Raw genomic sequence first — 10,587 nt, forward strand, 5'->3', positions numbered from 1 at the left:
AAGCGGCCGGTCATCGTTGCGTGCTAACGTTGCTGAGAGCTGTTGTCTCCGGGAGCAGCAGAGAGTACACTGACAAAGGACGTGTGCCATGGTTTCCTCGCTGCCACAGTGATCACAGGCAGCACTGTCTGCCATTCCGATTCGGCAAGCAAAGCCGTTCGTGAATGACACTCCAATCCATAGGCGGCGGAGGACGGTATACAAAGGGGGTGCGAAAGATAGTGAAGGTGAGGAGGAGTGATGTGAGAGGGAGGCGGAAAAGCAAGAGGGTAGAGCGTAGCATATCTATGTATAGTATAGTATAGTATAGTATAGTATAGTATAGTATAGTATAGTATAGTATAGCATAGTATAGTATAGTATAGTATAGTATAGTATAGTATAGTATAGTATAGTATAGTATAGTATAGCATAGTATAGTATAGTATAGTATAGACCCTTTTCATAAATACGCCACCTGACGGTGGGCTTTTCGTCAGTTTCGCTTCGCAAAGGAGCGTGGGATAGCCAGCGCCATCATGAGGGCATGGAAAGCGAGCCGTCAAACGCGCGAGTGCTGTGATGTTTGTGTTGGCGGCTAGTTCTTTGTGTCATCCGCTGAAATCTCACCGTTTGCGCGGTTGAACGAGCTCTTGGTACTCTCCGTTGGTCTTTCTGAGTTGCTTCCGCTGCACAATGAGCAACATTTTGTACCCTTCAACGGGTTGGACCAGCAGTTTGGCTCGACTGCCGCGGTTGCGGGACCGTGACCACAGCCAACTCGCGTGCGCGCCCGGAACGGGAAAAAAGGCTCGCCGAAGCTACAAACTTCTCACCGAGAGCTATGTCGTCACATCAACTCTACGTGCGTGCTACGAGCAAGAAAAGTAAGTAGCTACACTTTGCATGATCGCTCACAATTCGCTACCGGCGGTGTCTGCGCCGACGTCTGCGCTCGCTCCGTTTACGTATGCATTTTTTCCGTGTGAATTTTCATAAATAATTGTACATCCTACACTGCTCCTTATGCCAACATAAAGAGTATTGAAAGATAACGAAGGGGTGTAAGTGGGACGAAGCCGCTTGGATATCCTAGAACCAAAAGCGAAGGTCGCTTCATGTAGCGCTGCGCGAAACGAACAACAAGTTGTCGTGTGACAACTTTCGATCGCGATAGAAGCCAATCTATTCCCGAATTCTCTGCTTTTTTTTTACCTCCTGCAGCTAGCTCTGAAAAAGCCGTTGCAACCTAGATTATTTTTGCGGATCAGGCGTGGTTGCGATTCTTCGTGGACCATACGACACCCGCAGAAGTGAAACGGGGAAAAAATCGTGCATGCTTGCCACAAATGAGAAGCTACTAGAGATACCGTTGTGAAGACGGGATTAGTTTGGACCCCGGGGTTGCCTTACATAGGCGTACGCCTATGGTGCCTTAAACTTAAATCTATGCTCTCAAATGAAATGTTTTTGCCTCCGTATAAATTTGTTGGTGTTCGATCACGCTGCTGCCCAGCCATCACAACAATGATTTACCCAGGGATCCCCTCTGCGAGGTTGTCTGAACATGCATGCATGCATTAGGGGGTGCCCTACGTTATGTCATTTTGAAGGTTTGATGTGAGTTTCCGTTTACTTTTCTCTGTGTAGGAACGCCAGGTACTTCATAAAAGCACGGTGCTACCGCAGCAAAAAGAAGACACAAACACATTATCTTGTTTGTGCCACCATCAGTGGCGATGGTAGTGTGCTTGACGGGAAATGTGAGTGCCCTGCTGGAAACCATTTTTGCAGCCATGTTCAGGCAGTGCTGGACACACTTCGACTGCTGCAAGAGAAAGGATTTGGTGAGGTTCCAGCTCACTTGTCGTGCACGGATTTACCACAGTACTGGAGGCGGCCACGGGGTGACACTATAAAAGGAAGCAGCCTTCAGAATGTCGACTGGCGAAGAGTGGGTGAGGGTGGCCGTGACTTGCCGTTGCCATGTCGCCTTGACCTCAGTGCAATCAAGGAGAGGAACGTAGAAGACTGGAGGAAGGACCTTGCCCAGTTTGCTCAAGCCCTTTCAGATGCAAACGCAGACAGTGCCCTAGTAACCGTACTAGCTGCTGCAGACCGTGCCCCAGTGTGCAGCTCCAGATGTGGCACCGTATTTTGTGGCTCACCACTTGCGTACCAGCAGCCACTCGTGCCTCATGGCTTCACTGTCCTCCTCTGCAGCTATCTCGGGGAGAAGCTCAACAAGCATGACAAGAGTGCTACACCGTGCCTGCCAAAACCCATGGTGCCATTCACTGGAAGCAGCCAGTGGGCTATACCAGGTGGCATCAGTAGTGGTGAAAGACGCATCTTGGAGGTATGTCACCACTTTTAACTGTTCAAGCTGCACAAGAAACTGCAGATTCTACCAGAGCATTTGTGGGCTCTGTTAGTGTAATCTTTAGTACACTGCCAGCCTTGGTGCACACTTTATTCTCTTGGTAGGTATGCAAATCTCAAAGGCACTGACAGCACCTGTTTTCTGTAGCACAAAGGAAAGCTTATGGTCAGAGTGGCTAATCACAGAATGGTAACGTCAAAAACGCCGTGAAACATTTATAGTGAAAATTTTTCGATCTGCAGCAACTATGAAGTCGTATACACACAAAACATGCTGCAAACAGTGGGAGGTGAGAGCAGTTCATGCTCATGCACGGCGGTCTGCTGCACATATATGCACTACGGCTCGACATGTTCCACTAATTACCATCAAATCGTGAAAAGAATACTTGAATCTGTCACTTAATCGCACGTTCTGGCCAGCTGTCAGTGCGCCTTACTGCATACCATATATGAAATAGGGAAAGTCGACAGCCTTCAAGCCTTGTAAAAATATATAAGAACGAGAATGGCTGTGTGGACCAGGTGGGTGAAAACAAAGGAAATTGGGGATGATTAGGTGAGAATATTGTGTAATAAACGTGAAGCTTAGGCTTAAGAAAGCAGTGTAAGTGTCTGAGTGCGTTGGTTGAGTGGAAGTGGAATGGGTAGCACCAAAATATTCACTAGCATAATTTCGCTGCCTGGTGTTTGTTGTGCTCCCTTATAAGCAATTTACTTTCTCTGTGACAACCTTGAGTCTTTTCATGATTTCCTCACATGTTGATGTCTCCTTCCTTTGTGATTCAGAATGCCCTTTGAGTTGCCTTATTGTGTAAGAAATTTGTGAATGCACTGTTTCAGAAAATTGTGCTCAGTCCTCTGCAAGCACAGTGCTTAGAGAAGAACTCCCAGCAGCAGCGAGCCAGCCAAACATGGTGTCAAGAGCGAAAACACCGGCTGACATCGTCAAACTTTGGCACTGTGCTTATGCGCAGCCATTGGAGCAGTAAAGGGCTTGGCCACCTGACATCAGCAAAAGACCTATCTAGGGTTCCTGCTGTCCGGTGAGTCATTCTTTAAAATAAAATGCTTGCGATGGCTGATCAGTCATGTGAATCACAATAGTGCTAGAAGTTTTGCTGAAGGAAAAGAGTCAAGTGACCCATCAATTCAACATTTTCAATCATGTGTGCTCCTGCACAACTGATCCACCATTTCAGTTCCCCTGCACTTCCTGCCCGAGAAGCTCATATGGTAGACCGGTCACCCCCAAAAAATATGTCTGGGGTGACCCAAACGGAGAAAGATTTTTTTCAACTGTGAAGCTTTCAGTGGAACCTTTATATGTTTATTTTATAGATTTGTGCTACTCTCTAATGGATAACTGTCTTTTTATTGCGATAGCAATTATATGGACAGTCTCGGCTGGATTTTGCCGTCGCCGTCGCCGTCGCCGCCGTCATGCACCGTATATGTATAAGTATGTATATATATATAAAGGCCCCAAAGAAAAATAACTCAGAAAAAATGCTTCCGAAGCGCGGAATCGACCCAGGGACCTGTTGCTCCGCAGCGAGCGGCGCTATCCACTACGCCACGAAACGCAGATCCTCCACGTAGCTAACGGCGAGCGTTATATACACACAATTTAGCGCAGGACGGACTCGGAGACAGCAGGCGATAATAAGCGTTTCTTCATTACCAGCGAGGTGGCGCTAGGAGCCCGACGGGCGCATTTAAAAGTCGTCGGCGAGCTCGCTCGCTTCTTCTTATATTTGCGCATGGGAGAAGCTTGCCGTTCCGCTGTCTGCTCGCGCGGTTTTCTCGTGGCGAGGGGTAGAGGAATGTTTCACGCTTTCACCGTGATGTCCGCGCTCATGTTACGGCGCGTACGAATGTCACTCGAGCTCAGGGACGCCGCCAAACGAACAAACAGAAGATGAGCGCGAACTATCAAGTGTCACAGCTCGACACTTGAAGCACGCTAGTTTCCTTCGCTGCTTCGGCCGCCTTTGCAAGAGAAGCGCTGTTCAAACTGAGAGTATCCATTGGCGAGCCTCACTTCGTATAGCATTAGTTCTTTGCTATCGCATTCATTGCTTCGCCCATGCGGCGAAACTGTGACTTTTTTATTGCGATAGCAATTATATGGACAGTCTCGGCTGGATTTTGCCGTCGCCGTCGCCGTCGCCGCCGTCATGCACCGTATATGTATAAGTATGTATATATATATAAAGGCCCCAAAGAAAAATAACTCAGAAAAATGTTTCCGAAGCGCGGAATCGAACCAGGGACCTCTTGATCCGCAGCGAGCGGCGCTATCCACTACGCCACGAAGGCAGATTCTCCACGTAGCTAACGGCGAGCGTTATATACACACCATTTAGCGCTGGACGGACTCGGAGACAGCAGGCGATAATAAGCGTTTCTTCATTACCAGCGAGGTGGCGCTAGGATCCCGACGGGCGCATTTAAAAGTCGTCGGCGAGCTCGCTCGCTTCTTCTTATATTTGCGCATGGGAGAAGCTTGCCCTTCCGCTGTCTGCTCGCGCGGTTTTCTCGTGGCGAGGGGTAGAGGAATGTTTCACGCTTTCACCGTGATGTCCGCGCTCATGTTACGGCGCGTACGAATGTCACTCGAGCTCAGGGACGCCGCCATACGAACAAACAGAAGATGAGCGCGAACTATCAAGTGTCACAGCTCGACACTTGAAGCACGCTAGTTTCCTTCGCTGCTTCGGCCGCCTTTGCAACAGAAGCGCTGTTCCAACTGAGACTATTAGTTCCTTGCTATCGCATTCATTGCTTCGCCCTTGCGGCGAAACTGTGACTTTTTTCCTTCTGAATATCCAATGTTCATAAAATAAGAAATTGTACTATAATTTATAAATGCAGCATCTTTTCTTTCCTTAAGTGACCCGAGGGTGAAACCAGTTTGCTGCTTTGTTTTGAGAAAAGTTTCATACCAGCAAAGCCAGTTAGACAACTAGTGAAGACCCTGCAAATTGTGGTGCTTCTGTTTGAAAACAGCAAATCCAACTGTCCTGGCCACAGCGGCGGCATTTTTGATGGAGGTAAAAATGGTTGAGGCCAGTGTGCTTAGGTTTAGGGGCACATTAAAAAAAACCCAGGTGGTCGAAACTTTTGGAGCTCTCCACTACAGTGTCTGTCGTAATCATATCATGGTTTTGAGACATTAAACCCTAACAATTCTTATTATGTTATGGAAAGGTTGGTGTATAATGACACCAACGTGCAGTTGGTGTCATTAAGTGCAGCTTAATGCAAGTGTAAGGCAAACTAAGCAAATGCAGTACAATGCACTTTTTATGTAGAAAGAACTCCAAGATAAGCATGGTTCAAAATCTCTGCAATTTCGTCCAACACAATGTATGTTCTGCACTATGCTTTGCATCCTCATAAAGCCATACTTTCTGCTGTGGCACTGACCATTTATATCGTCTAGCCGCCTACGTCTGGGCGCTCTCGTGGTAATGTCTGTAACTTGGTATGAACAGAAATTTAACATAAAAGGACATGAGTATCTGATGAACACGATTAACAGGTCATGACACGAATAAAGTGACATGCTTGTCACGTACATTATGATACCCGTTCCCTCAGTTGTGTGGCACACACCACCTACCATGGCTCATGGAATTGTGGGTATGCACCACACGTGATTCAGTCTATATGAACACAGGAATGGTGAGAAATGACATCGTAAATCTTTACGAGATACTTGCATTAGGGAGTGCGTGTCATATAAAATCAGGTGCAAGCAACGGTGGTGTTGTCGGTGATCGAAAAATCTTGGTGGACTTGGAGAGCCAGAGTCAACCTAGCCATTTTGCATGGCAGTCAAGCATATCAGAAATAGTAGACCCTAATTTCGCATCATGTCTGGGCAACATAATTACAGCATTATAATAAACATTACCTCGTTTTTATTCGTTTATGGACGTGCGAATGGTGGTATTCGAGGCTGAATTAAATCACTTTTTAAGTACTTTTTTCTAATGTATAGCCGTGGTCTGAATATGCTGCAATGTTACCATCATAGTGCTCTCAACAGTACGATTTTCACAGTATGTTGCACGTAAGCATAAATAGAGCATTTTGAACCAACTTACAATACTTTCATATGCACAAAATTCTTGAGGGTGTGTGACCGTAATACAGCTTATCATGTATAACTCCCTGAACTATGCAACATGCTCACTACATAAACTGTCATGTATTATGATGAAAATTATATCAGAAAAAAATAATTTTCATACTTGTGTGCCACTTGCATGTTAAACCGTGTACAGTTACCTTTTAGAATTACTAGAAAATATCAGTTAGTGACCATTCGATTCTCAAGCTGCATCATTTAGGACACTATTAAGTTTGCTCTTCAGTAATTTCGAATAATGCAAAACAGCTATGAATGTATTTATTGCATTTTTTCTTAATTATGCTTCTGGTATTCTTTTGTCTTCAAGATGCAGGTACGGCATTGCCAACGAGGCAAGAGCTCTCCAGCGTTATCAGGATGTTCTCAGGCACACAGGACGGGACGTGGAGCTTCAAAGCGTAGGGCTGTTTGTCAACCCAGAACAGCCATGGCTTGGAGCTTCCCCAGATGCCGTTGTGCATGACCCTGTGGAAGACCCACCGTGGGGTTGTGTTGAAGTGAAGTGTCCTTATAGCATGAAAGATGCAGACCAAGAGAAGCTTCTTTCATGCCGAGACATTTGCGTGTCTTTTGACAGCTTGAACCACCCCGCACTGAAGCAGTCGCACCCATACTTCGCTCAAGTGATGGGCCAGATGGCCATCACAAAACTACAGTGGGCAGACTTTGTTATGTACGGTGAAAACTACATTTGTGTGCAAAGGGTCCGGTTTGACGAGAAAGTGTGGCATGAAATGAAAGCCAAGCTGGATAGTTTTTATTTTGACACACTTTTGCCATACTTTGTGAGAAACGTGGGTTGAGTGCAGCGAGTTTTTTTGAAAAGGCCCCTGACAGGGAAATTTTTGGTTGTGACTTTTCTGTAATTTGTAGCGTTGTGTCAGGTAATGCCGACATTGAATCGTAAATGCTCTAACATATCGTATAATTAATGCTAGCGTTGCTATATGTGACCAATTTAGCGCCACTTTGAAATGCCCGCCTAAAATTGTTAGAAACTAGTACCCCGCAGCAGGGGAGCACTAAGAGCACGTGCGTTTAAGCTTTGGTGATGTTGAGAGCGCAGTTTTCACATTGGGGCCCCGTGCGCAGTATAGAATGAAGCGAAATGGGTGTTTCAGTAGAAGTTAACCCTGTTCGATTAAAAAAAAAGAATGATTCCTGGTGTAAGCAACTACAACCACCTAGAGAGCAGCGCGACAACAGTGAGAGAGGGGCGGAGAAAATAGCCCTCGTTAGGTGCCAGTCGTGGTATTGTGTGCTCCCCGCATATCTTCGACGTCTACAACACTCGCTTTTCTTGTGCAACGTCACAAGGGGCCCCTGTCAGTCATACTAATGGCGATGTCACGAGGTGCTGAAAAGAGATGAGCAGTCACACTTACTTTGAAACCAAATTAAAGATCACCGCATCTCCACGAAGTGAATCATGACGAGTGGGTGAAGCTCTGGGTATCATATGGATAGGGCTCAGTGTTTTCGGTGTTTATATTTGTTGAAAATTGGCGAATGTTTATCGGAGTTTAAAATTTTGGCGGAAATTCGGCGTTTATTGGAGTTTATTTCTCGTATATCCCCAATTCTCCGAAATTCGGAGTTTTTCATTGTTCTCAAAACCACAAAATTTTAGGTCAATTCATATCTGAATACTAAAGCATCAAAACACACGAAGCACATTTTATTTGTTCTAGAAGGTTCGAATGCACAAAAACATATTGTGACGTAGCAGTTGCCACGCCTTTTAATGGGCCTTCGCGACTCGGCGAACCGATCACATCCTAGGCACAAAACAATCCCAAGATGTGTCCTTACAAGCGAAGATGATAAAGAACACTATGTGATGATGATAATGTACAGATGATAAAGAAGTGCCTGATAATGCCCACACTATGTCGCCGGGGCGGAAGAACACAGCGCTGTGAGATGCGTCATGGAGATTCTTGCGGTGCTGTTGTCTTGCTTCAGTGTTCACTCGGGCGAGCTGGCGACAGTGGAGGATGCGGGTAGAGTGACAGGGGCGGTCAAGAAAGAGACGTCAAGGAGGGAAGATGTCGATCAGCCATAATATGCACATGTTACATATTTCATAGCACTGATAGTTCGCAAAAACACTCGGGAGCTGGCTCATGTCGTCGGTTTCTAGAAGCACTAATTTAAAAATAGGCGCATAGGTTTGGAACGTGCAGGGCAGCTCATGGTGCACATGGAGGCTTTAAAGCTTTTGGTTCCATAATAAGATGATGCCAATGATATTGAATAAAGAATTTAGCACATATGTTGATAACCTTGCAATAAACATGTTTGCACAAGCCACCTGACTGGTTTATTCATACTCTTTTAGAATTGTAGTCTGCAGGTTGCTCAGCAGAGCGCACACCACCCAGATTTGGCTTGCAATTGGAGCAAGAGAAAGGGGAATAACCCGATCAAAAATGTGAAATGTTCTGATTCTTTGTATTCTTCGCTCTACATGAATGCGCAGGGATGCAATGTCAGCAGTTTCTTCTACTTCTGCTGCATTGAACTGCCCTTTGGTCAAAAAGGGTGGTAAATTTAGCCCAACGCCAATGTTATCCAACAAGTCCTTAATCTTGAAGCCTTTGTCTGCCATGATTGTGTCCCCTTGGTCAAAAGCTTGTTTCAAGAGGCCACTTCTGATTACGAGCTCCCTGTCAGAGATGCAGCCCGTAAATAGGTCTGACACAAAGCTGATGAGCCCATTTGGTTGAATTCCAATGAGTCCTTTGAATGTGTTTGCAGATTTGTAGTTAGAGTATGTCCCTGATTGAATAACAAGGGAACTTGATGCTTCACATCGCACTTCTGTGGCATCAATGATGACGCGTGTTGCAGGATACTTCTGCCTAAATGCTTCAGACATTGTCGAGTCCACAATATCCCGTGTGGACCACCATGGCATATCAGTCAGTGTCTCGTAGAGCTTGCACACCCATGCAGAAAATATCCTAGATACCGTGCTAAGAGAGATATCAAAAATGTGCGACAAATGCAAGTGGAAACATCCAACTCGCAGCTTGATAAGTGTCAAGAAGATCTGATTTTCTTGGGAAAGCTTGCAGTGACGGCCCCTTGTTTCCTCTTTACCTGGACATGAACTTGCACCTCTGCTCCTTGAATTCACTACGTTTACTAACGCTTTGAAGTGGCCGTAGTTTGGAAGCCCAGTATAAAATTGAATGCTGCTGTCATCGTTCTGAAATTTATCAATGCCAAAAATCCACCTTGCTTCATTTGCTTTTGAGAGCTTGCTTGACAACTCGTGCATTTCTTTATCATGATCCTTCTTTTGATCTTCGCACTTCCGTGTTAGAGAAACTACTGCTTCTTTTGCACGTGCAAGGCTCATTCTTTCTTGCATGAGCGTGTCATGGCAGCGCTGATATTCTGTGCATTGCTTTTGCAATTGAATGCATTCTTCACTCTTTCCATTCAGCTTGCTGCTTGTCTGTGCAAGTTGTTCTTGTAGTCTCACTAGCACTTCTTCTTTTTCTTTGAGTTGCTGTTGAGTCGCGAGGAGCTCTTGCTGACAAGAGCAGCAACTGGCCTCCTGAAATGTGTCAGTAGCATCAGTGTGCGACTTGTTTGTTGGAGAACATACGCTTTCGAGCATGTCTTCACTTGTTTGAGGTTCACTGATGTCGCACGCAGTTCCTGTGACGCAGTCTTCATTCCTAGGTTTCAGATACCTTGCTGGAGGAGGCCGAGATACAACTTGTTTTTTGAAAGGAAAAACAGAGGGCACAGCATTGTCTCGCAGCAATCGTCTCCCACTTGCCACAGCCGGCAAGAAGTCGGCTTCAGTGAAGTGCTTAGAGCAGACTTTTGTTGTTTTTACTATGTTGAAATGTTTTCCTGGGTCCCGACGAATCGCATGAATCCACTGCTTGCGCAGCCTCTCGTTGACAGGAAACCTATGGAACGTGACCTGTGATTTAAAAAAAAAAAGTGGTCAATTTCATGTGAAGAAACAAGCCTGAATATCGTAAATTCTTGGGATCACAATTAATGCCATTGAGTTACAGCAAGTCAAAAACATGCAGCTT

General features: G+C 45.7%; 1 protein-coding gene across 1 annotated transcript; it reads left to right on the forward strand.

Moving 5' to 3' along the window:
• Positions 1–675: 675 nt before the first annotated feature.
• On the forward strand, positions 676–7,326 carry LOC119398857 (uncharacterized). The gene is made up of 4 exons (XM_049417449.1): positions 676–866; positions 1,630–2,338; positions 3,205–3,407; positions 6,831–7,326. The coding sequence occupies exons 1-4, from the start codon at positions 676–678 to the stop codon at positions 7,324–7,326; spliced, it is 1,599 nt and encodes a 532-aa protein (XP_049273406.1).
• Positions 7,327–10,587: the final 3,261 nt, after the last annotated feature.

This window comes from Rhipicephalus sanguineus, chromosome 7, assembly GCF_013339695.2.
Source record: "Rhipicephalus sanguineus isolate Rsan-2018 chromosome 7, BIME_Rsan_1.4, whole genome shotgun sequence".
NCBI classification, from domain to species: domain Eukaryota; kingdom Metazoa; phylum Arthropoda; class Arachnida; order Ixodida; family Ixodidae; genus Rhipicephalus; species Rhipicephalus sanguineus.

What these genes read in the sequence shown, in the direction of transcription:
- LOC119398857 (XM_049417449.1), top strand. Translation starts at nt 676, where the DNA reads ATGAGCAACATTTTGTACCCTTCAACGGGTTGGACCAGCAGTTTGGCT. An exon ending in GTGAAAGACGCATCTTGGAG is followed by an intron (nt 2,339 to 3,204) that starts GTATGTCACCAC and finishes GCACTGTTTCAG; the next exon opens with AAAATTGTGCTCAGTCCTCT. An exon ending in TCTAGGGTTCCTGCTGTCCG is followed by an intron (nt 3,408 to 6,830) that starts GTGAGTCATTCT and finishes TTTGTCTTCAAG; the next exon opens with ATGCAGGTACGGCATTGCCA.